At 48.1% G+C, this 26,485-nt stretch overlaps 1 protein-coding gene across 4 annotated transcripts in view; it reads left to right on the forward strand.

Annotated features, from left to right (window-relative positions):
- The window catches only part of DOCK4 (dedicator of cytokinesis 4), a 2,129,281-nt gene that overhangs the window by 1,190,132 nt on the left and 912,664 nt on the right, over positions 1 to 26,485 (forward strand). For all 4 annotated transcript variants that reach the window (XM_069627915.1, XM_069627916.1, XM_069627917.1 and 1 more), the window contains exon 26: positions 23,458 to 23,556. In XM_069627915.1, coding sequence (XP_069484016.1) covers positions 23,458 to 23,556 — 99 coding nt within the window. The remainder of the gene's footprint in view (positions 1 to 23,457; positions 23,557 to 26,485) is intronic.

Here is a 26,485-nt window from a genome sequence, read left to right on the forward strand (position 1 = left end):
GCCACCAAGGACACACCCACCCACCGTGCCTTCCTCCCTAATACCTCCAGCCTTCCCAATACTCCTTACTTGCCAGTTACCCCCCTCAGACATATCTAAATCCATGCGACTCCTCAAACCATCCATTTGCAAAGGCGATATCTGCCCAGCAAGCATTGTTAATCTCTGTGCAGACTCACTGTCACCCACCAACTCCAACTTTTTATTTTATTGTTTTGCACTTGTGACATCATTAGGAATCCCATTTCGTGCAGGTGGCATGTTCATGACAATGCCTCACTATTCGTACATTTCTCATATGTCCAAACTAAAACAGTTTTTAACCCCTCTGTCCACTCCACTCCTCCCTCACCCCTAACCCTCCCTCCGCCCTCTCTCCTTTTGGGTAACTGCCGGGTATCATCAGTCTCTCTGTGGGCCATGTCAGCCACTGTATGTAGGCAGGTTCTGCCTCAACCTTCGTCCAAAAACTCTGCAGTGGGATGTCCCAACGCCCTCACCTATGTTCTATGCACCCTAAGTCAACGTATCTCTCATTGCATGTGCCACTATGCGTTCACATCTGCTCTGGTGCTGTACTTGACCAGAAAGGTGAACCATTCCATTTTTCTGGATGGTTTGTGGTCATGTAATACACGAGTCAGGTTTTTCATATCATAAATATCCCTATTTTACAGGACTGATTGTTGCTCTTTAGGCAGCATTGGTTGTTTCCACCTTATGCCTTTGTAAGCCCAGGCCACCAACAGAAGAAGTGTAACGTGTGGGGCATTCTCTGCCGTTCATCATCACATACTTCAACACCAAAGAGTACCAATAGTGGATTCAACTTTCTCTCTATCCCTCTATGCTCTTAATCCCACCCAGGACCTCCCTGCAGAATAGCTGCATCCTCTGCACGCCCACTACATATGCTAATAATCAGCGTTCTACCCGCATTCATGCCAGCAGCACGGGTTTACCCTCGGGAACATCTTGGAAAGGTGAGTGGGATCCAACTGCCACCTATATAACAACTTAATACCACGTCATTTCTATTTACAAGCTATTGAAGTGTGTGAGTGTTCAGGCACATAGTTTCCCACTGGTTCTCATCTAATTCCACTCCCATGTCTCTTTCCCAGCTTCTCTTGTAAGTCTCTATATCGTCCCCATGCGCAGCAAGCAATGACTAGTATAGCCTAGAGATCAGAGCCCTTGTGGACAGTGCGGTGCTAAACACAGTTTCAGTAGCTGTTAGGTCTCTTTGGAGCTGCTTTTCCTATTTGGGAGACATCATCGCCCCTTTCAGCTGTAAATATAAATAAACGAACAGTATCTCAACATGCAAGCTATCTTCGACAACGCGGAGTTCCACAAATTATGTCCCCTTCACCACCTGCCCCACCCTCTCCAGTCCTGCCTCATACCAGTCTTGGAATCTTAGTGGGTCATGTATGTCATCTGCTATCAGGGGCACCCATATGTGGCTGAAAGGAGAGGGCCACGTTGTGACTCCTGCCATATCTCTTCCTGCCCTCCATAGCCCCCACAGTGAGCCTAGGATCTTATGGCGATGCACCCTATATGGGACTGCTCTCAAGGGCGCCCATAACCATTCACCTAATGCCACTGGGCGGAGTAGGTAATTCTCAATGTCAACCCATTGTTTGTCGCTATCTATGCACAGTTGCAGTACGATTGCTCTTAACTGCACAGCTCTGTAATACGTAAACATGTCAGGGAGTCCCACTCCTCCTTTGTCTTTGGGTTTTATGAGTATATTGTATGTGACTCTTTGCATTGTCCACAAGGCTTTGTGGGGTCTGGGACTGCCCTACCTCCACCTTTCTCTTCCAAAACATCTTCCTTCTCAAGCTCTACACTCATCCACCTCCAACTCTCTGAGGGTTAGATGCTTCTCCAAGCAGAGAGTTGGGGGCAGATCAATCTCCTCGGCTGGGGCCTCCCTCTGGAACAGCCTCCCTGCATCTCTCAAACTTGAGCTGAACCATCTCCAGTTCCAGAAGCAACTCAAGACATTCCTTTTCTCTTCTGCTTTCTCTCTTCCTCTCCCCTGCTGATGAACCTGACTGCTCCGCGCACTGGTCACCTGGTCAACCTCTGAACTCGGGCCCAGGCTCTTGCATCTCCAGTTGCCCTTGCACTGCCTCCGGGCTCCCCAGCACGTAAGGGTCTGTATCTGCGACCCTACAGTCCCTTCTCTCTGCACTTATGAGCCACCTGCTGGCTGCACTTGTGAGTTAACCTGCCCCCTCTCCACTGGCACTTCTCCCCTTCCCTCTTCCCTGCAATTGAATGACACAAGGCCTAGTAAGATCGTTATTTTGTCCTCCCTTGTTTCCCCCTCCTTGTCTTGTCACGCCTAGAAACACTTGTGTACTGACGCTATAAATGCCACATCATATCATATATCATTTTCTTGTGTCCTTCCCAGATAAAGCGGCTGATCTTGTGTTTCAGCTCATGAAAACGATCCACATGCATTGCTATGAACAACATCTGGGATAGGTATAGGACTTTTGGAAGAAGGGTCACCGTCAACGTATTATGCCTCCCTAGCGCGGATAGGGTAAATCATGACCATGACTCCATGTCAGGGAAAATCTTGTTTAGTAGCGGCGGGAAGGTTGCTACGTAGAGTTCTGACAGGTGGGAAGGCATCATGAAGCAAGACACAGACAACAGATTCAAAGTTCAAACAAAAATGGTTTATTAACTTAAATGTCAGGATGGAGTAAGGCCTAACCTGCCCTATGCTAAGGTGGGATTTCACTATCTAAAGAAACGAAGGATAGTTGGAGTCCGTAAGTTCAACTTAAGTCTGTCTGTGTCTGTAGGAAGGAGGCACACCAGTCACTGTGTTGAAACAAAACAAAGTCCTTTATTCAGGATTGAATTCGGGTTTTGGGTTTTTGCAGGGTGTGACAACAAAGAAAAGTTCTGGTTTGGTTGTCATGGAAAAGCATATCCATTCAGTCTTGGTAGATAAGGAGCTGTTCTCCTAGCCCTTTGGCGTTCGCTCCCGCTCCTAATACGTCCAGGGGTACCTTGGCGTTTGGTGCTGCAGAATGCGGAAAACAAAGAACACAATGTCTCGGTATCGTGCCCTTTTAAATCCCCCGCCCGTCCCCCTCTCCAATCCGCACTTTGGAAACAGCCTGGGTTACCCTGATTGGCTCCACCCCCTTTTCCTGCTTTGCCATTTCTGGGCTGCCATAACCCCTGTTTCCCGGGGGATGCCACTCGCCTCTCCCCGTCCTTGCCGCTGGGGTCTACTGTTCCCATGAGAACCCCCAGTCCTCCCCAGACCAGCTGCGTGGACTGCCCTAATGACCTTTTGCATCTGGGATCGGACGCCGTCGCCAGGTAGGAAATGTCCAACTGGCCCCTTCTAGGTTCCACTGTAATGCGTCTTCAAGACCAGTTTGCTGGATGTGCATGTCGGGTAAACTTTGAGTGTCCTTACAGAGCCCTGGGTTCTCCTGGGTCCCCATTGGGAAGGGTCGCCTGACTACAGTGTCCAAAACCTATACTTTCCTCCACAACTAAAGCTAAACAATGTGTAGGCATGTCAGCATCAAAAGAAATCCTGTTCCAAATAAAGTTCTGAGCTTCTTCCAGCAATGGGCTTACTTTCCAGCTTCCCTTCCCCAAGTGCAAGACAGTTCCACAAAGTCTTGGAGTTCCCTTCCCCAAGAAAACAACACAGTTCAAAATTAGTCTTTGGATTCTTATTTCCCAAGACACCAGCTTGCTCAGCTTGCCAACTTGTATTTAAGGCCAGTCTTTCTATTCAAAACCAGTTCCAGGTCAACTTTATACTCCTATTTATTGATATTTCATACAGACTGCTTTCTTCTACTTCACTTCAGCAATCTCTTTCAGACACTTGTAATTGCTTTCTGTATATTTCTTTGGCTTTCCCAGGTAGGGTATACCCGGTTTAAGCACAGTTGTCGGACCACACAGCCCACCCATTACAGGTCACGCAACCGGTCACCCTAGGCTTGCTTGCCCACAGAGGTTCTTCTGTAGCTGCACCTGTGTTCTGGTTCCTACTCAATTGGCTCTCTCTGTGCCAGCCTTTTAGCTTTGCCACAATGTGTTTCACACTTTGCCAGTCTCTGGACTTTGCCACATGAGTTTTCTTACACAGTTCATTTTGTGGTGCTCTTTTCCCTTCTCTGCATTTCTCCCACACTCCTCAGCAATGCTCCATCCTTGCTTTAAATTGCATTTCATCAGATTCGCTCTTACTTTGATGTATATTGTATTTGTTCTTCACACCAACTTGTCGTTTGAAGGTGCTTTATTACAAGTTTTCATATGCTCATCAAAAGCTTTAATTCAGTTCGGTATTCAATAGTTTCCAGTTCTTATTTTCTCACACTTTGTATTAATCATCAAAACTCATTTACTTTGGTTCACCAGGTCTTGCACATTACTCCTAATTCATTCGACATTCCCCTTTGCCACGTAACAGCCCCAGGAGCGCCCCGGTTCGAGTGATCCCTTTTCCTCACTCACCGGTCTCCTTCATCTCCTCCGGGTGGCTGTCACCTCCTGCTCTGCTCCACATACACATTCTCCGTAGACAGCTAGCCCCACCTGCAGTTCGCTTCTCTCTCTCTTTTCCTCTCTCTGTGGTTTGCCGGCAGCTCTACTCGCATCCATCGAATGCAGCCGGTGACTTACATCTGTTGGATTTCTTATCCGGCCCGCAGCTCCTGATGTAGGCACCGTCCAATGAGGCTCCAAATACTGTGGCCATCACATGGCCCTTCCTGGCCCTGGCACCACAGTTCCTTCCAGTTCTCGCCGGCATCCTGGTTTCCCAACAGGACCACCCTCGGCTGCCTCATACTACACAGGATTTCTCCCTCTGGTGGCCTCCCTGCTGTTCTCTACTTGATCTTTCCGGCTCCACCTTTTATACACCTGCAACCGTTTAACAGGTTGTAGGTGTGAGTCGTCAGGCCCAATTGCCTCACCACAATTAGTGAAGCACTCTGGGCATGCCTGATCCTTACACCAGTCTGTCGGCCTCTGCCTCGTCTCAGTGCTAGAGTGGTGAAAGAATCTTTTAGTGTTCATTACTCCTAGTCACCTCTTCCTCGTCTCATTACTATAGTGGAATGAATGAGAGGAAATGAGGGATGAGAGTTTACAATAGCCTATAAAGGCAGGGGGAGGGTGATGTTGGTTCTCATTTGGAAAAGGGGAATACAATGTCTCGCTTGGGGATATCCTCTCCACAATCCCAAGGATCCTCCACCCAGGTGATTCTCCCTTGCATCTCCACCCCCAGGGTCTGGATCCAAAAGCGATGGCCTTTCCCTGGCCACCTGAGAAGAGGATCCAAGGGGAGTAGGTGTGAGGATATCCTCAGGTTTCTCACAAAGGCTCCCGGTGATCTGTACTCCTAATTATTTCATCGTATGCCTTTGTATTGGGATCCCGAGTTCCCCCAGATAGTCTACAGGGAGTGACTTTTCACGGCTATAGGAGAAAAGTGTCAACTTGGAGGCATTTACTTTAAACCCTGCCACACGTCCGTATTCCCCTATGATGGCAGCGCTTGTCGAGCCGAACCAACTATGTCTTGAACATGGAGGAGGATATCGTCTGCATACATCCACAGTTTGTACTCTGCCTCTCCCACCATTATGCCTTTTATTCCACTGTCATTTCTTAGTTTGATGCCGAGTGGTTATAGCAGAGACAGAGAGCAGCCCTGTCTTGTTGCCTCTCTTCAAACTAAATTCAGGGGACGTCTTGCCAGTGAATACTACATGTGCAGTAGGGTTGGTGTATAGTGCCCTTGTGCCTCTCTTTGCTCTTTCCCCTTTCCCCAAAACCCATCTACTCCAAAACTGCAAACAGAAACCCCCACTCCACGCGGTCGAAAGCTTTCTCAGCATCTAGGCTGATCAAAGCATAATCTCCCCCATCCCGTTCCATGTGCTCTATGAGATTCAATGTTTTTTGCATTGCGTCTGCTCCCTGCCATCCCCAGATTAACCCCACCTGGTCTGTGTGTATTAGGCAGGGCATCCTCATCTCTAATCGTGTGGCTAGTACCCTCAATAAAACGTTTTTGCCAAGATTGAGTAGTGATATTGGGTGGTAGGATTGGCAGTAACCTGGGGCCCTACCTTCCTTGGGAATAACAAAAATCATTGTCTTGCTGAAGGACTCACAAATGTCTATAATGCGATTATAAAGCTTGTCCATAAATGTCAGGAGCGCCCCTGCAAATTGTTTGTAAAATCTTATTGTGTGCCCGTCTTCGCCTGGGACTTTCCCATTCGGGAGTCTGTTTATGGCCACAAATATTTCTTCCTCTGTGATTGGGTCTTCCAGGGCTTCTATCTCTGCTTGGGGGACCTTGGAGTGTTAACATCTCTGAGGTATCCTGAGGTATTCCTTGGGTGCTGTAGTGCCCTCTTTGCATTCACTCTCGTAGAGTTTCTCATAATACTTTGCAAAGCAATCAGCTATCTCCCTGGGCCTTGACTTGGACTTTCCCCTTTCGTCCCGTATAGATAAGACCCACCTCTCTGCTCTTTGAACTTTGAGCCTTGCCGCTAGTATTGTGTCAGCTTTGTCCCCTTTTTCATAGAATTGTTGCCTGAGAAACCTCAACTTGTGGAGGGTATCCCCTAGCCCCAATGCCTTAAGTTCAGCCCTTTTGTGCTGCACTGCCTGGAGGTCTGTATCTGCATACCCTTCTCTAGAGTGCATCCTGTCCTCCAATCCCCCAATATCTTTGAGGGGCCTCTTCCGTGTGTCTCCACTCCCTCTTTCTGCGACCCCCTTCCCTCAATAAGCATCCCCATCAGGTCACCTTGCCTGCTTCCCTCACTATATTCGCGTTCATGCCCTGGTATAATTAGCCTAAAAATATTCTGCTATGTCAGTTTGGAATTGTTCTGCAGAAATTGGGTCCCTCCACAAAGAATCATTGTCTCTCCATTTGGTGTCCTCCCTACATATCCCTGCCACATCGACTTCCATTTACACCATGTCACGGTCCATCCAGGCCACTGGACTATGCACGCTGCTCGCGGGCCTCCCGCCCTGGTCACCATTTAGTAGCAAGTAGTCAATTCTAGTGTAAGTGGTGTGGAGTAGAAACTGTATCCTTTCTGATTAGGGTGGATCTAGCTCCAAGCACTTATAAGCCCCCTTGCGGCTATGGCTCGACCAAGCGTACCAACCCGTTCCTTCTCTCAACCACTGACAGGTGTCTCGTCGGGGCTCTAAGCATTTTCTCATTCGCCCAGGAGTTAAAGTGCTCCCTATTATCATGAGTCCCACCCCTAGTACCACGACTATGTCCAGAGTTACCTTAATGAATGCTGCCTGACCCTGATTAGGGGTGTAAATTGCTGCAAGTACAACCCACAGCGCTTCCAGGTCTCCCTGCACCAATAACAACCATCCCTCAAGCCTCTTAGTGATCACCACCCCCTATAGTTTCATGTGCCTATCTGTGATGATTCCCACTCCACCCTGCTTGGCATCTCCAGGCGCCCAGTAAACTTGTCATATACCTGCACCTCTGATCGGCCTCTCCTCAAACGATTTAAGTCTCGTCTCTTGGAAAAATAGCTGTGGTTTTGAACTCTCTGGCAACCAGTGACCTCTTGGTGGGGGAGTTGAAGCCTTTAACATTAAGGGTGCCTATCGTGAGTGTGGTACCCACTCTCTGTGCCATCAAATCCCTCGTCTCTCACCGCTCCACTTTGCATCTCTGAGCAAACTGCGGACCCATTTCCTCCCTTGCGCTCCACCATATTCAGAGGGGAACGTCGCCCCATCCTTTCACACCCTGTTACCGTGCCCTTCTACTCCCCAACATACAAACAACAGAACATAAAACATAACAGTATGGAAACCATTGAAAATTGTGAGACTCCCTCTTCTCCCTCGAGCATTATATCCACAATCCCATGTCGGCTCTCACATAGGATCCTTTGTGTCCAGTGTAATACTCTTTGAGTCTGTGACAAATTGAGTGAAGCCTTGTGCTAACCCTGGTGTGTCACTCATGTGTGTCTTCCGAGAAGGTCCTCTGAGGAACCTGGGGACGTTCTCACATGTATTCCTCTTGGATCCTCTATGCAGGTGGCTAGGGAAGGGCCGTCTCTTTTGGATCCTGACCCTGGGGGTGGAGATGCGAGTGAGGACCACCTGAGTGCAGGGTCCTTGAGGTGTGAGGAGAGGATGTCTTTAGGTGAGACATGGTATCCCCATTTTCCTTGTGATAGTAAACCTTACCCTCACCTTACCTTCAAAGGTTGGTGCCAATCATTTCCTCTTATTTCCCCTCAGTCAATCCGTTCTAGTACTGGGATGAGGAAGAGGTGACTAGGAGTTGAACACACTAACATGCAGTTACACCACTCTGGTACTGAGACGAGGAAGAAGCCTGGAAACTATTGTGAGGGTCAGGCATGTCCAGAGAACACCAGTTATTGTGGTCAGACGATTGGACTCCAGGGCTCGTCCTGCAACCTGTTAACAGGTCATAGGTGCATACAAGGTGGAGCTGCCTGCAAGGAAGAGGAAATCAGCAGGAGGGAAGCCGGGCTGGGAGAGATGGGCCTGAGAGGGGAGACTTCCTGTAGAGAAGGGGGCTGCTGAGGAGAGTCCTGCCTGGAGGCCAGGATGCCGACTTACTTCTTCCATGATCCCGGATATCCTATCTGTCATCCAGTCCTGGTGCACTTCCTACGATCTCTGCCTCAATGCCACCTGAGATCCGTCCCATTGGAACCCCTATTCCCTCTTTCTTCCCCTCGCTCTGGCTATCCTCTATGGGCTCTCCTCCTTCTCCTTCATCTGAAGCCAGAAACCTTGGAGTCATCTTCGACTTCTCTCTCTCCTTCCTCCCTCACCCCTCACATTCAGGACATTGCCAAGAGGTCCCAAGTTGAACTGAAGTCAGGGGCACAGGCATGCAGGGGTCGTATGCACAGGAGACCTGGGTGATCACTGTCCTGGCGGCTTTGGCGCTAGGCTCATGAACAAAGGTAAACAAGAACATCCATTTGACACCAAAAGCCTTTATTATGGACATAACACTCCAGATTAACCTTGAACATTCCATCCACTAAGCAGATGCATTAACCTTGAACATTCCATCCATCAAGCAGAAGCATTAACCTTGAACATTCCATCCATTAAGCAGAATGCATTAACCTGAACATTCTATTCATTAAGCAGCCCCAAGTGTATTCTTGGGTGTGGCTGCTAATGGATTGCCTTCGGGTTTGGCAGGCAGGCTGAACCTGGTGTGCGTGGCTTCAGAAGCTCAGCTAGATAAGCTGCTCATCCTTAAGGCCAGTGCTTCGTGTTATTGTGCACTTGCAAGCAGTGTAACGCTCACAGTCGTCTGAGGTCAGACTTAGCTTTGAAGATTCTGCTTCCTGGACATCCTGCTTCCTGCCAGCATACTTACCAACTGGGGGAAGCTGTTCTTACCCGTACATCTCTTCGTCAAGCCAAGTATTTATCTTTACACTTTCAGGAACTCCGAAATCTTCATCTTGGCACCGCAGCACGACGCGCTTCATTGTCGACTGCAGCGCCTACAAGGAGAAACAGAAGACAAGGTTAGACATTGAAAAAACAGTCAGTTTAAGGTTGCGCTTCGCCATACCTCGCACTTTACCTTAAACCTTTGCTTACCTGCTGTTGAACATTGGGGTAGCCTCCATCTTCCCTCCGGCCGCGTCTGACATCTCAAAGCTGCATCTAGGCCGCGTTTCCATCTAAGGGAGAAAACAGAAGAGAGACATTATTGCGGGCATAATTAGGAGCAACATATAACAACATTAAACAGAACGAACAGCATCACAAGAGCTCAAGAAAGACTTACCAACCTTAAGGAGAAGCATAGTCGCATCTGGACTGGACTAATCCTTATCAGGGATCAGCGCCCCTTCTAGAAGTAGCAGGACGGAGAGCTTATCTTCCATAATTCACAGGTGAGCTTTATGGGCCAGCATATGCTCACAGAAACCATACTTCGGAGTGAAGGGTTCGAGAGGAACAACAATCATAGATTGGCGCATTCACACACTCTTATCTCCACGCAGGAGCAGTCTCACCACGTACCACAGCTTTTCTACTGAGGGAGAGGCCTGAAGGGAGGTGATTCAAGTCCAGGGAGGGCTGCAACCATGCCCCAACGCCTCCGCAGAGACCAGGTGAGCGTAACAGTTACCAGATCTCTGGTTCTCTCCAGGCCAGAATACTGCAATAGCCTTCTCTTGAATCTACCTTCTTCCTCACTACGACCCCTCCAGCTAATCCAGAATAGGGCAGCAAGACTTATCCTTGGCCTCAAGCCCAGGGACCACATCTCTCCTGCCCTAAAAACTCTTTATTGGCTACCGTTAGCTGCAAGGATCAAGTTCAAATCCCTCGGCATCATCCATAAGGCTGCCTGGAGCCGGGGACCACGCTATCTGCAACTTGCTCTTTCTAAATACTCTCCCTCTAGATCTCTGCTCTCCCCTGGTACCAACTCTCTGTGTGTCAAGCATTTCACTAAACAAAGGTCCAGTGGCCGATCTCTTTCCTCAGCTGGCTCCCTCTTATGGAACAGCTTCCAACTCCCCCTTCATCTTGAGCCGGAGCTCCTCAAATTCTGGAAGCTTCTCAAGATTTTCCTTTTCACTTCCTCATTCCTTTCTTCCCTCCTCTGCTAATTCCACAGCTGCTAAGATTGGTGACCAGGGCCCTTATGTGTCCTTTGGGGCCCTGACTCCCACACCGAATCGCTTTCAGCCTCCCACCCACGCACAGCACTTACCTTGGCACTCAATGGCCTGCCCCACTGTAACCTTGCACTTACCTTATTTATACAGCTGAAAGCTCCTCAGCAGTTCCTACACTGGGCACTTACACCTGCTGCTCTCTCACGAGCATGGGCACTCCAGCACTTACCCCTCTCTCCCTCTTCCCTTTCCTCTCTCTGCACTTGCATGCTCTGAATGTTCACAAGGCCTAGTAGTTTTGTCTTTACCCTTCATTGTATTCATTGTTTTCCATCCCATGTTCCCTCCCTGTTGCCCTGTGGGCGCTTTGAAACACAATTTACTTGTATAAGCTCCTAACTAATGGACAATAAAATAAATAAATGAAATTGAAGAGGAGAGACCATGAGAGGGTCGAAGCCATTGGTGTCTCCTCTGCCTTGTGTCCACAGCCAGAGCTGTGTGGCACGGAAGACTCCCGAGTGCGGCTGGCCACCAGTTGTGCCCGCAGATGAGGAGCGGAGCTACCAGCAACCCACAATGAAGATTGCTGAATGCGAGCACTGCTCGCATAGCTCCCGAAAGTGTACGTGGAGCCGACGGAAGCCAGGAGAAAGAAGAGAGAATATGCCTGGAGGAGCCGCCAAGGACCCCTGAGTGAATCAAAGGAAACGCTGCGCTCCTGGGGCTACATCGGGGCATATGCCCTCAAGCCTGTGACATGCGCTGTATATAAATAAATCAATGTAATGCCAGATGAACTGAAGAATGTGTACAAGTAATGGTGAAACCAAAGTAAGGGGTTTTGAATATCGAGCAAATTATGAACTATAAGGAAAGGAAAGCCCACAAATATTAAGCGAGAATACCTGAATATCCAACTAAAAAAAAGCTTTGATAAGCCTACAAATGAAATGCAAGCATGAGTGAAACACACGTAATGAACAGTTAAATACCAAGAATTAATCTTTAGGAATAAATAGAAGCAAGTGATGAGCACTTAGGAAGAGTATAAAAGCAAAGTGGTGGACGAGAGTGAGTACCACAGAGTGTGTTGTGTGGAAGAACACACTGTGGCCAGGGCTGGTCTTACACCAGATTTCACCCCAGGTGGGAAGCATCGTTGGCGCCCCCCGACCTGTGATCTCCTGCATAGTCATGGGCTGAGCAGCGGGAGTGGGGACTACGAGTTAACAGAATTGTCAATGCTGGCATCTGCTGAATTTCATGAACCTCAGAAAACAGCAATAAGAGGGTCAAACCCGAACAGGCCTGGTTATGTTAGTTTGCTTTTGCGCTTCATTTTTAGTAACAATGACCAGTTTGCTGCTGTGACTCAGTCAGAGAATTGACAATTTCAGATCTACACTAATATCATTCGTATGACCTCAAACATTTAGCAACTCTTAAAAGGCGATGAACTGGTTTTGAACAGTGTTACTCGAACCTCCAAGAACAAGCACCAGCAACATACCCACCGATAGCTGTACAAGCCCGTCTATCTCAGCATTAAAATACATGCATTTATGCAATATGTATTGCATCAAATATTTCACGGGAAGTTAAATATATTTAGGAGGGGCACACGTAAACAATATCACTTCTCCATGTGAGTGGTAAAGTCTACTTTAAACATATGCAGAGAGTTGACATGCATGTAGAATTCAACATAGCTCCCAATGTAAATGTTGGAGAGGTGGCGTTCTAAAGTTATAACATTATAATGTGAACTTTACATTGAAACACACTGCAGTGCATTACCGCGGCAGAGAAATGGCAGTTCGAGTATTGGGGCTTGTTTCGCTCATGCTCGTGATCACTCATTTTAGCTCCTGACAGCACCATGAAACTGAAACTGTAAGATCGCAAAGAAAAATGATGTCTACCATCCCAACATAAAAACAATCAGATTATTATAGGGTGCAAGGCAACCTTTTCTTGGGACTCGTTAAGTTTACTTTTTGCAAATTCCTAGTCACGTGGTGCTTGAATAACAGCGGCACGTGCACATTGTGCAGTGTATAGTCGAATTTCATTTCAAGGGACTTGGAGTACTGCGGGTATCAGGGGCAGCATCTCCAGTGTACCCCAAGCGTAGTGCGATTTGCCCTCCACTCCCAACCCCCACCCTTGCAGCCCTGCGCTTTCACATTCTCCATTATGGTAAAGAGAATTGTCCCGAGCTTGGGAGAGAAACGGACTATGCAGAAGGAGCTGCCTGCCCGGGGTGTGTTTAGCTGCTGGTGTATCAAATGCAGAAACGGGTGGCATCAAGAGCCCCACGCTCTGAAACATCTTTTGCGCACTGGTTGGTCACACGACAGAAAGTGTAAGCAGGTGATTCCCCAACACTTGAACCATTCTTTAGAGACCTGGCTTTGATTAATGTGGCATTAGCTAGTCATGGCCATTTCCCAGCGTTTGTGTTAAAGGAGATCAGAAGCTGCACTGTGCGGGGTATTTTAAAGGGCATGAATTGATGCTACAGCATGTCGCCCACAATGGAAGAAAGAAAGTGAAGCATGCATTCTGCAAGTCTGGGTATTTGCATTATACAGAAGATGGGCCAACCTTCCATGGAGACGGAGACGGTTTCTACTGTAGTTGCTAAATTGCTTTCCTAAGCCAGCTGCTGTGCAGACTTCGTTCAGCTTTTGGTCCAGCGCCTGCATCCATCCTTCACATCATCATTCGCAAGGCATGTTAGTGTAGGGGTTTGTTTATCTCGTTAGACTAGCGTGATTGCTATTCCAAACAAAAGAAGCACAACGACTGCTATTCCAAACAAAAGAAGCACAACGACAAAGAAGAGTATAAGACAAGTCTGAGCGAACAGTGAAATGTATGAAACTCTTGCACTAAAATACAGTCAGCAGTGCATGCCCAGGAAAGAGGGAACGATGAACAATATGCTAAGGAGTGGGAACTAGGGGGGCGTACTCGCCCTCAAAGTGATTTCAGCCCGGCGAGGGCCGAATGGCCGACAGACGGACCAATCCAACCCCGCTGGAACTTGCAACTGTCTAAGATCTGCTGACGGTGATATTCTGCCCAGGCACTTTGATCTCCTGAGGTGAGTCCACCACCAGTGCCTGCTTCCTTTTTCATGACTACTTGAGCCTTGACAAAAGTGTCTAGCTTTGTGGCCTCCAGAGGCCATTCTTGGTTGGCCCAATCATCTCCGCAATACCATTTCAAAATAAATAAAATGCATATACAGCAATAGCGTTCACCTGCGAGGACGGGAGCAGGAGGAAAGAAGTGTGCTTACCTCGGCAGGCTGTAGTTACTGCTGGCCGGGGCCGACAACACCAGCCAGCCCCAATCAATCCTCACTTCACTGTCAGTGCGCCCCCATAGCCTGAAGGAGGGCACGCCGCACGTGCGGCCATGGGCCTGGCTGGCGCCAGCGGCGCCGGCGCCGCCCGGGGCTGGGGGAAGTGAATAAAGCAACAAATGTTGCTCATTTATTTGCCAATTGCCCTGCCCTGACTGAGGGCTGAGGCTGCAGCTTGCAGCAGTGGTAGAATACATGTGTAACACGTTCGTTTCCTAACATTAAAAAATGAACAGGCACATTCACTTTTATAATGTTAGGAAATGTACGTGTTCACGTGTATTCTAGCATTGCCCTGCCTGAGGGCCGAGGCTGCTGCCAGGGACGTCATTTAGGGGTTGCCAGAAGTCGCAACTGCGACCTCTGTGGTCGCCCTAGCGACCTCTAAAAAAAACAAAGTTTTTTTATTTTTTTATTTTTTGTTTTTTAAATGCAAGCTCCTGGGCTGTGGCCAGCACCATGTGGCTTTTTACTTCTGGAGTGGCTGGCTTTTTTGTTCAGGCCCCTTAAAATAGAAGAAAATAAGAACAGGAGTGCCACAAGTCTAACACTTTCAGCACTGACCCCAAAATAAGAAAGAATAGGAATACCAAATAATGTGCCTTTCTGGAATTCTAGACAATAATTGCTAGACTCATAAAAGGTTTATTTCAGGCACACTTCAGGGGGTGAGTCACTGATTTAGTCTGTTCTTAAACGCCTCAACTCAGCCTTTCATCCTTCTGAGGTCGATAAATGAGTACCAACACAGGTTGGGTGATATTGGGTGTATATTTTTTCTATAAATAAAGCGCTTAAGCGTAAGCGCTATATAATGACACATCATTATCATTTGGTCATGGACGTCTGCTTACATTCACAGCCATTTGATAATATGGGCCTATACATACTGATCTTAACGATACATATGGTGATCCATTCTTGTATGAAATGTACATCACATTATAGTGATATCGTAACCATATTTTTCGTATTGTACAATGCTATGTGATGCCACTTCCTGTTTTGTCAATTGGTGAAAGGTCATGTTCCACGGCTTCCGCAATATCACTTTGGGGTGGGGTCAAATGACATCACTTCCTGTGATGTCATCGGGGGGTCAAGGGTCGTGTGATGTCACTTCTGCTACCCCTGGCATTTTGGTGAAATTACGTCCCTGGCTGCAGCCTGCAGTAGTACCAGTGGTAGAATTGATGTGTAACACCTTTGTTTCCTAACATTATAAAAATGAGCAGGCACATTCACTTTTATAATGTTAGGAAACAAATGTGTTACACGTGTATTCTCGAACTGGCACTGCAGACTGCTGTTGCAGCGCCCCCAGAGTGTGACTGACGTCAGGCAGCCACCTGAGCTGCCTGATGCAAAGACCGGCCCTGACTGTGGCAAAGCCAAGAGTCTGTCAAGGAGAATCCAAAGCAAATGTAAAGCAAAGCACAGGTTCTGTGAAAGAGAAACCTGCGTGAGCAAGAAAGCCTAGGTTTATCAGTTGCCTGACCTGTAAGGGATGGATCGTGTGGTACAGCAACTGTGCCTAGACCGAGGATACCCTGTCTGGAGAAGCTGAGGAAAGTAAAGATAAAGATTCTCCACTTGTGAATCAGATTGCTGAAGTGAATGTGAAAGATAGCTATCTGTATAAGCTATTGAAGAGAGCCTGAAGAATTGTAAAGTCAACCTGGAACTGGTTTTGAGAATTGTGTGTAATCTGAGGGCGTTCTCACAAGTAGTCCCCGGGAATCCGTTGTTCCGGTGGTCAGGGAAGGGCCATCGCTCTTGGATCCCAACCCTGGGGGAGGATAAGCGAGGGAGGATCACCTTGGCAGGGGGTCCTTGGGAACTGTGCGCCAGGGGACCACTCCGGTGGTGATAGTGCGCTGTACAAATGTCCTTTAACATTAACTGTGGGGAGAGCCTCCAGAGGCGAAACATGGTATTCCCCATTCCTTGCCCATATCCATCCTGCCCTCCCTCTTCCATTATGGGATATTGTTAACCAAGTCCTATCCGACCCCATGAATGTTCCCCAGGTAACAGGAGGGTCAGACACCAAAGGAAACAGCCCATTTTTCTCATCTTAACAATAACCTTGTGTCTCTTTTCTTAAATCACGGAGAGGCATTGTAAACCCACCCATTACCGCCCAATTACCCTTCTCTCGTAATACCCCAAAACTAGAGGAAATAGAATCAATATCCCAACACTACCACTACTACAATAACCTAAACAAAAGAAGATGGATCCTATCGCCCAATTACCCTGTCAAGCCCCAACAGATCCCGACACCTAGTACTAAGATGAGGAGGAGGAAAATCCAAAACCCCTCAGTCTTCATGGACTATTGTAAGTCCCAAAACACCCTGTGCCCACAACATCATTCAAGTACTGAGACAAACAAGAGGGAGCTAGGATGTTGCATGTTTCCTATGGGAAACACAATTATAGTACTGGGAAGAGGAAGATACAAGCAAAGGCACTCCCATGTTCTTAGTACACGTGTCCCACTAATGAGGTCAGGCGCAGTCAGGCACTTGAAGCTGACTACAGTCACCTGAAGCTTATCAACTGTTGGTGGGGGTATAAAAAAAGCCATCTGAGACAGCAAGTTGAACGAGTTGGGAGGAGAGCAAGAGCGCCAGAGCCAGCCAGGACCGACAGCAGGAGAATGGGACGCCAAGGCACTGAAGGTCAGCAGGGTGTATTAGAGGACAACGGTGTGGCGAGGGAGCCGTGTCTCCAAACAACCTAGAGGGACCATGAGAGAAAGCTGGAAGGTGTGCTAGTCCCTTGTGAAGCAAAAAGAATAAATTTCTCGTTCCCCTGGGCCAGCGAGCCACACCGGGAGTGTCTGAGGTGCAGGTGAGGCCCTGACCTCAGAACGAAGAAGCTGAGCACAACCGGTGAGTCTGAATGCAGAGAAAGGCCCGTTTTGGGAAAGCACAGGTGAATACAAAGTTGCAAAGCCAGTGCATGTGGAGAAATAAGCACTTGCTGAAGTATGAACTGCTACCGTGAAATATACAAGAGAGAGAAAGCACAACAATGAGGAGATAATAAGTAACAGAGTGGCTGCATGTATATTTACATGTCCTCGAAAGCCTCTGTATGAATGGAAGTAGCTACCTAAAGGGAAGCAGAGCTGTGTGAGAACGGAACACTGAGCAAAATACAGATATTAAAAAGGGGAGCTACATGAGAAGGGAAAAGTGAGCAAAATCCCCAAGAAGAGGTGTAAGAAAGAAAGCAAAGTGGAAAACTGTTATGAATTGCAAGTTGGAGCAAAGTGAGAGAATTTAAGTTGTCAGGGGAGATGGGGCGGGGGGCGCTAAGCACCAGGTACCGGTTTGCGCGAACTGTAAAGGATGGACTGTGCGGTCTGACAACTGTGCCACGACCCAGGGAGACCTCACCAAATAAGTGAATTGTGTAACAAGAGAAAGAGAGCTTTGTGAAATAAGTTAAGTTGAACTCTAAGCTGAATTTTGAATTTCAGGATTTAATGAGAAAGTAGAACACTTTGGGAAAAGTAAACTTTGTGAAACCATTTGAAAAGTGAACTTTGTGAAACCATTTGAAATGTGAACTTTGGAAACCCAAGAGGAGTTGAACCAAAGGGGTTATGAGTCTGGGGAAGTGGAAACCCAGAGAAGCCTGCAAGGAACTCTTGTGAACTTTTGGACTTGATAGACCTTTTTGGTAAACCTGAGTGCCTTGAACTTGGGGATGGGAGCTGTGGAAATCCTCCAGTACCAGCCTGTCTTACTTTTTGGACACTATTGAGTTTGTCCAGTCCCCTGCACATTGTTATTCTATAGACGTGAGGGCATTTTTTGACTGACGGACTTAGACTACCCTTTTTATTTTTCTTTATGCTTGAGACTATTCCCACCTTAGAGTTGGGGCCAGTTAGATAATATCCCAACCCTTATAATCAAATAAAGGTTTTGGAAACTGTATCATTTGTGCCTGTGTCTGTCTCTTGATACCATGCCTGGCTCACTGAATTAAGAGACTTGTATTAATCGTGAGTTGGCAAGGTGGAAGAGCTGACGTCTTGAGGAAGGGAAAGTAACCCTAAGGCCTTTTTGGAACTGTGTTGTCTTCTTGGGGAAGGGAACACCAAAGTCTTTTGGAACGGCTTAAAACCTGGGGAAGGAGAGTAAGTCAAGAGTTGGAAGAAGCTCAGAGCTTTATTTGGAAAACTATTTCTTTTGTTGCTGACATCCCTACACATTGTTTAGCTTTAGTTGTGAGGGCCAAGTATAGCTTTTGGACCAGACAAACTTTTATATTGAACTTACTGACTGACTATCTTTAGTTTCTTTAGGAAGGGAAATCCCACCTTAGCATAGGGCAAGTTAGGCCTTGCACCATCCTAGCATTCAATTTAATAGAAGTATTTCATTTGAACTTTGAATCTGTTGTCTGTGTCTTGCTTCATGATGCCTTCACAGTTTCTAATACATCTTTATTAGTGATCATATACAAGGGGAATTGCAGCTCTGATTTACTAGATGGGCTAAAGCAAAGCAGACATGCAAGAGACAATGGGCCTCATCACGAGTTGGGCGCTATTTGCGTTGAATCGTGGCGCCGTATAACAGGTACATGTGCACGCACATTGGGGCTCGGCGGTAACGCTAATTGCGCCCAAAAAATGCAGCGCAATTAGTGGTACTGTCCTCTGGCGTCACAATTGGAATGGCTGCTATTACCACCGGTGGGAAATGCATTACCGGCGGAACGGGAAGCACTGCGGTGGCCATTTTGAAAATCACAATCCATCAACTATCAGAGACCCCAGCATCCTTCCACTGAATCTAAACAGCTACAATGTCCTAGGAGAGGGTCAGGGCCAAGGCTGCACAAGGTCGGCTAGAAAGCCGAAATTTACATATGGGGAGCTGGTGGACGAGGTTGTGGTCCACCATGAGGAGCTGTATGGTGTGAGGCAGCGTAAAACCACTGCCCATCGCTGCACCAACATCTGGAAGATGGTGAGCCAGAAGGTCACTGCAGTTGCCCGTGTCCCCCTGAGTGGGGAAGACAGCAGGAAGAGGTGGAACGACCTGCTTGTCCAGGTCCGGGAACTGCTGGCCCAGCACAGGCAGGATAACATGGCCACCGTTGGAGGGACAGTGCCACCACTTGCACTGATGGCATGGGAGGAGAAGTGCAGCTCAGTATTTGATTTGGAGGGCAACAAGGTTGTCAGAGGTGCAGAGACTGGAGCCAGCAGCCAGGCGGCAGAAGGTGACTTAACTGCCCCGCACCCCAAACCCCAATCATGCGCATGCAACAATGTCAGCCCAGTACAGTAAGCCCCAGTGGACAGACCCATGAGCCGGGCATCGCGACAGGGAGCATTGAGTGGGTGCCACATCAGACACTCACTGCAGCATCCATGCTCCAGTGCACCGCACACCCATGGCAGGAGCATAGTAGTGCTCTATAGGGAAATAATGGTGCCAAGAACCCTGCCCCCTCACCTAAACCATGCACATTGGGCTATGGGGATTAGATGCATGCAAGCCAAGGAACAGCAAGCCCAGCAATGTCCTCTTGCCATCCCCTCAGTGGCCAAATGCAGACCCCCTATGTGCACCCCCTCACCTCCTTTCTGCACCTGTGCCCATCATTGTCAATCCAATTGCAAACACCCCAGACCAGGCCTATGCATCAGAACAATAGACTATTTCCCCAAATATCACACTTTTATACATTGTAATGCATGCCAAAACACGTGGGTGTATGTGACCTAGTGGCATCACCTATGTCCTCGACAGGCACACAAGCAATGCCAGAGGTGTCAGAGGAGGAGGATGGGGTGACTGGCCCATCGGGGTGTGCGCCGTCAGGCGACACAGCCACCACCACCCTGAAAAGGGGCAGACACGCCACCCATAGGCGTACATCACAGCCCACTACACCCCATTGCAGCAGAGGCAGGCCTACACCCCCAGCCCAGCCCACCAAGAGCACACCAGTTGCTGCAGACAACACCTCTGCCGCTGTGGACACTGCCACAGAGGATACTGCACCCACCGTGATATTGGAGGAAAAGGGGGATAGCAGCAGTGACACCGAGCATGCGGCATGGACCGCAACCCCAAGGCGCAGTCTGCCAGGCAACCCACTGACACACCGGGGAGTACAACACATGGCCGACAGCAAAGCCATAACCACCAGAGCCCATGAATCCACCGGCGAATGCACACCCCTGAGCCGGACACAGGCACCCCCTCCATTGGCTCCCCTGTTGCCAGCACAATCTGGCAGCGTACCCCCCACCAATGCAGCCTATAGCCACATTGGGCATGGTAATGCAGAGGCTGGTTGAGATAGAAGTGAGGCAAAGGGAGATGGGGCATCGGCCCACCCACTCGGACTATATACAGTCAACCCGGGATGCGATCCAGAGTGCAACCAGAAGGACTGCATGGGACAATGCGAGGACCCAGAGGGTCATTACTTAATGCGCCATAGCACTGACAGCGTTTGGGCAAAGGGTGCGGGAGATGACAGAGGGTGTCTCAGCCCTTGCTGAGCAGATTCGTCAGGGCCATGAGCTCCACTGGCAACAGCTGCAGGGGACATCCCAGGAAAACACCCCTAGGTGCCAGTCCCTGCACCAGCTGTGCAATAGGGAGTTGGGGAAAGAGGGCAGGTCCACATTGATTGACTTGCCAACTGTTGGCCTGGGGGGCCATGCCATGGACACTTTGTGGGGAGGAGGTATTCTGTGCAGGGATGTTGGCTGTGGGTGGGGGCAGGTAGGTTTGTGTGCTGGGATGTTGGTGGTGGACGGGGGAATGAGGAGTGTGTGCCAGGGTGTTGGCGGTGGGCATGGTGAGGGGGTACATTTAAGCAAAATATTACATAAATGTTAGTTGAACAACAAAAATGCATGGACAGCCATAATTTCGCTCATGTGCAGTTTATTCACGGTGTTGGTAGTGGACTGGGCGGGGTATTGTTCTAGAAACAATTGTCTATTAGTGCCTGCCGGGTCTGTCTCCCTTCCCTCAAGTCATCCTTGTGAGTGTCTGCTCTTGCTCCTGCCTCATGCTGTTCCTCTGCCTCTTCCTCTGGGTCTGGCCTGTCCGTGTAGGGTGGTAGTGGCACATTCCTCCTAAAATAAATGTTACGGAGCATTGCCCACACCAGGGCTATTTTACCAACTTTGTCTGGGCATACATCAAGGCTCCACCATTGCGATCTAGGCCATGGAATCGTGCCTTGAGGAGCCCAAAGATGTGTTCAATGCATACACTGGTTTGGCTGTGGGCATGGTTGTAGACGGTCTTGTGTGGTGTACGTTGATCACGCACCGGGGTCATCAGCCATGCCAGCTGTGAATATCCAGACCCACCTGAATGGGGAGGAACACTGGCATTAGTCACTTGTCTCATACATGGGTATGCTCACACACTGTGTCAGGCTTTGGTTGACGTGTGCATGCATGTGTAAATCTCGCCCATGCAATGTGTGGTGTCCGTGCAGTGCTTGTGTATGGCGACATGCATACCTTTGCCAACTCGTCCCGTGGCGATGTCGTGGGTGTTCTGTGCTGTGTCTCAAGAGACTGTACATAAGCACATTGCTGTGGCATGGGTGGACATGCTGTTGGGTGCTGCTGTGTGGGTCCTTGCTGTGCCGCATTCCTGATCCATTGTGGTACATGTGGTATGATGTGTTGTTGTGTCAGCAGCAGTGTGTGCACGTCAGCGTGTGTGCTCAGGTGTTTTGGACGTGTGTATGCTCCCATGGATGCCCCCTATCTCTGGTGCTGCCAGTGCATCCACTTGTCATGCCATGCTTCATTCCTGTGTTGCTATCACCCCACCCCCTTTTTTGTTCTGTTGCTTCACTGTGCATATGTGGCAGGGGTTGTACTCACCGAAAATCCAGGTCCGTTGTCCTCCGTGCCTCTCCATGTATCCTGGCAGTGTACTATTGTGCAGGACAATGGAGTTGTGGGTGGAACCTGGGTAGCAGGCACAGCAGTGGGTGATAATGAGGCCAGGCCCGCAGGTCACCTACACGTTGAGGGAGTAGTAGTGCTTCCAGTTTCTGTATCCGGCCTCATGGGCCTGGGGCACCACCAACGCAACATGGGTACAGTCAATGGTTGCTATGACGTTAGGCAGTTGTGCTGTGCCATGGAACCTTGGATTCATGTCATTGACCTGGGCCTGGGTGGTGGGCAGTGCAATATATGGGTGACATGGCACAGGAGGGCATCCTGCACCTGGCCCAGAACTGCAGTGAATGTGGGCTGTGCCATGCCGTGCATTATGGCCAAAGTGCTGGAAGGTGCCTGTCTCCAGGAACTGCCACCAACTTCAAAAGTTGGAGCACAGCTGTACGGATGTTGGTCCTGCTCCCAATGTCTTCATGAATTGTGGCCAGCAGCTCAGTGATGGTCTCCCTGTTCAGATGGTATTCAGTTACCAGTTGGGTGTCGCTGAGGGCCCATGGTGATGGCCTGACCCTTGGGATGGGTTCTCGCCTTGCTGAGGCTGCTCTCCTCCACCTCCCCACCCCCCCATGCTCGCTGTGCCCTGGCCTAGTTGGCCTGCATCTCAAGGTCCAGGCACAGCATGAGCAGCTGCCTGTCCCAGCCTGCAGCGATGAATGGCAGCATGATGTTGGAATCAGTGTTTGGGGCCTGGGTTTGTCTTATATAGACCTCTGGTGTACATTGTGTTCACCTGTGGCTTGATTCCTGACACCTGGGTTAATTTACCTCCTGCTGAAGGCTGGTGGTAATTTTCGGCTGTATTAGCACCGGTTTTCGGCGCTAATACCACCGTACAAGCACTTGTGATACGGCTGTATTTGCGTTTGTGTTGTCAGCGCTATTAGTGCCGGCTGTAATAGTACCGGCGGTAATTGCGCTGGCTGTAATAGCGCTGGTTCGTTCCTTTTGGGTCAAGTGGTATTTGCACTGACTCTTAATCCAGCGGAATGGTATTGGCAGCACTACTACTGTAACTGCGAGATTTAAGGGCTAAGGCACAACTCGTGATGAGGCCCAATGAACCTTAAGATTTGTTTAAATAAACATTAGAAATAATGGAAAGTAGCCAAACTTGGTGGACACCTTGTATGGAAAATTGTTGAGGTTTTCTTACATGTCAAATAAGGCTAGGTTGTTTTCTATCAGTTACCCTATTACTTTTATATTCTCTGATAATAGAAATTATAGTTTGTAAAGTAAAATGTTAATGTTTCAAAAATATTTTGTCCATAATTAATATTTTTGACCAGCACATATGTTTATTGAATTATGAACTGGACACATGGCAAGACTGGCAGTTAATTGCTTCCTTGGTTTCCAATCAGGGGGAGTTTGTTGCTTCGCTGTTATCGCTGCTTCGACAAATGACAGACCGACATTACCAGCAACTTCTTGAGAGCTTTAACACAAAGGATGACCTGAAAGTAAGTTTCTGAATGATTTCCTATGATCAGGGTTTGGTGCTTTCCCACCACATTTGTGGACTAGCTCTAGTCAGAATGCAGGAAAGATGCATTCATTTAATGTGCTGTTCTCATAAGTTAACTTGTATCAAACACATTAATTTCTACTATGATGAAATATTCACTGACAAGTTTTTTTATTCCTAGTGGGTGACTTTCTCCCACAATTTGCTCATTGCTTGAAATGGTTCCAGTTGCCGACTTGATATGGAAAAAGGAAATATCCAGCATGGGGGGTGTCATAACAAATCTATCCTGATTCCAGCACTGTGAAACTGGTGCCCCTCATCTTCTATAACCTTAGTTCATTCTTACTTTTGGCTCATAAGTGGCACTTTTTTGCCATCTGGTGAGGCAAAACTATCGTGTGGGATTTGTGTCATATGGGACAAATGCACACAGTCTGCGGGTATTCTTTGGCTATGCACCCACCCTTTTCCCCCTCAAAGACCCTGCAAAGTTTGTGGACAATCTAAGCATATACGTTCATGATGGGTAAACACTAGAAAGTGTCTTAAGAGCATAAGTATGGGAATACTAATCTTCCTCGAGGTTCCCCAATCTAGTTTACATTTTCAGGGCTATATCGCCCAGCACGCTCCCAGGTTCATCATCTGTCTCAGGGGTATAGGAGACACTTCACATCGAGCATCAAACTAACAATCAGAGGCATATAGCACCCAGCTCACTTATTGATACAAGCTCACTGTCTCTGAGATATATTGCCCAGCCACTTCTTTGCAGCCTTTTGTCATGAACCGTCGTCTACGTCGTTTCTGGACCTCCTGGTCCCTGACTCGCAGGGGATTGCATGCAGTTATCCTTCCAACATGGCCGCCCGGAACGGAATGCTCCGGATCAGTCTATGCGTTCCACGCTGCTCATCCTACAAAAGAGACACGCTCCGCGGCTCTGCGTGTCTCAACGCTACCGCTACCTGTTGTCGGACGTGCTTAGCCGGAGATCGATCGGGGCTCTCGCTTGATTCCTTGTTCCCAGTTCCTTGAATCCCCTCCTGTTCCCTTCCTTATCCAATCTCCTGGAAAACCTTCCGCGCTCGAGTCACGGTCCTCCGTGCCTCCGAGCGTACCTTAATTACTTCCTGGAATTACCCTGGACTTTTGAACGCTCCTGGAAACTGAACCGCTACTCTCACGCTGGACGTCGAAGATCGGCGTTCGGGTCTATACAAATCCCGTACCGTAAAGAAGAAGAAATCCCAGAAGGTCGCAAGTACACAACAGAAACAGGTGAGAAGGGGAGAGACTTGTGACACCTTTATCCTGCGGATCTAGTGCCTGCCTCGCTTCTTGATGATCTATCAGAATATATTTCTTTGCCCTTTATTTAGGGTATTTGTCAGAATTGTATATTTCTATGCTCTAGCTGCGGGTCGCCCTCCTGGGCAAGTATTAATGCCCTCAACCCACTCTCACCAGAGGGTATTTATTTCTCCTTGTTTATTCAGACTGTGGCATTATTTGCCCCCCGCCAACGGTTGCATTCCTGGGGCTACTACGCCTCTCAGGTCAGGATATTCTTCCTCCTGGTGGCCAGTTTAGCTACCCCTTAATGCAGAGATCGACATTAAGATTGGATAAGCAGAAGCTAAAAGCAGCTCATGGTTGTCCAGCATTAAGCAGTGACCATGAGCTACCTCTGAGGAACGAGGATCTAGTACATAGCGTTCCACAAATCTTATTTCCACATTAGATGCAAGAATAACATTTTATCCATAATTTATGACCATATGTCCTAAATGTCATATAGATGTGTCCTAATGTTTATTTATTTATAGATTATCCCAAATACACAGGGTTAAATTCACATATGTGTTTATTCAGCATCACTGTGCATGGGGAGCCAAAAATATTGCCTGGTTGATGTTGGTGTCAAGCTAACCAAGCTCATTTGGGCTACAAGCAGCGGCTAAATAGCTCCTAGCTCCCCTCAATTTCGAACCCTGCCTTAATGTCTTTTCAATCCTGAATCGCTGGCGAAAGTGTCTGCACAAGGCTGTTCTATGGGTCAAAGTCCCCTGCTCCTCACTTGAGCTCTATAGTTTGGACTAATTCGCTTCCCTAATATCGAACCCGGTATCTGCCTCTTGCTACTGAGCACTGGGCTTATTTATTGTGATTAGGATTCATTTGATCATTCAGTAATACTGCTGTGTGTAAATGGGTATCTCCCTTATGTATTAATTCCCTAGCCAGTGTTTTCTATTCAAAGTGCCCAGCTGTGACTGTCTATTAACCACCTGCTGTGGGTTGGAAGGAGGAGTCAGACACGTTGAGGACATTCTGTACTCGTTTTAATTAAAATTATAAGAATAACGCCTATCTCTCCCTATTGCTAAAGGGAATACCCTGCCTATCGAAAGCAACTAAAAAGTGCTTGTCAGATGTCAAGAAGTCCCAAGTAAATATGTGCTCCATGCAAACTAACTCTATCTGACCCTACCACTTCTTATAACTAAAGTAAATAGGCCAAGCGAATGTCTCTTCTTCCCCTAGTCTTTTGTTCTTCTTAGATAGTCTTTTTATATACAAGTTTACATTTGGCTTATATAATTCTCAGCGTTCCCCTTTGATAGTCTCACTTATCAAGTCTTGTAGTTCTTCAAAATGACTCTTGGGTTTCGTGCTTTCTGTGTAGCGCTAGCTTTGGAGTACTTCCTCACACTCTTATTATCACATATATGTACTTCTCAGTCTCTTTGCTCAGGCTTTCCTAACTTGTGTTTGCCTTTATTTCCTTGTAGGCTTCCAATGCCATGGTTTCTGTCTCTTGGGATGTCTGCTCTTGTATCTTGTGCACTGGCATGCTTCATCTCGTCTTTCTCCTCATGTGTTTTTGGGCTGTACTTTCTCCAGCCTTCAACTCTGCA

The sequence above is a fragment of the Ambystoma mexicanum genome, chromosome 12 (assembly GCF_040938575.1).
Source record: "Ambystoma mexicanum isolate Mex_15411 chromosome 12, UKY_AmexF1_1, whole genome shotgun sequence".
NCBI classification, from domain to species: domain Eukaryota; kingdom Metazoa; phylum Chordata; class Amphibia; order Caudata; family Ambystomatidae; genus Ambystoma; species Ambystoma mexicanum.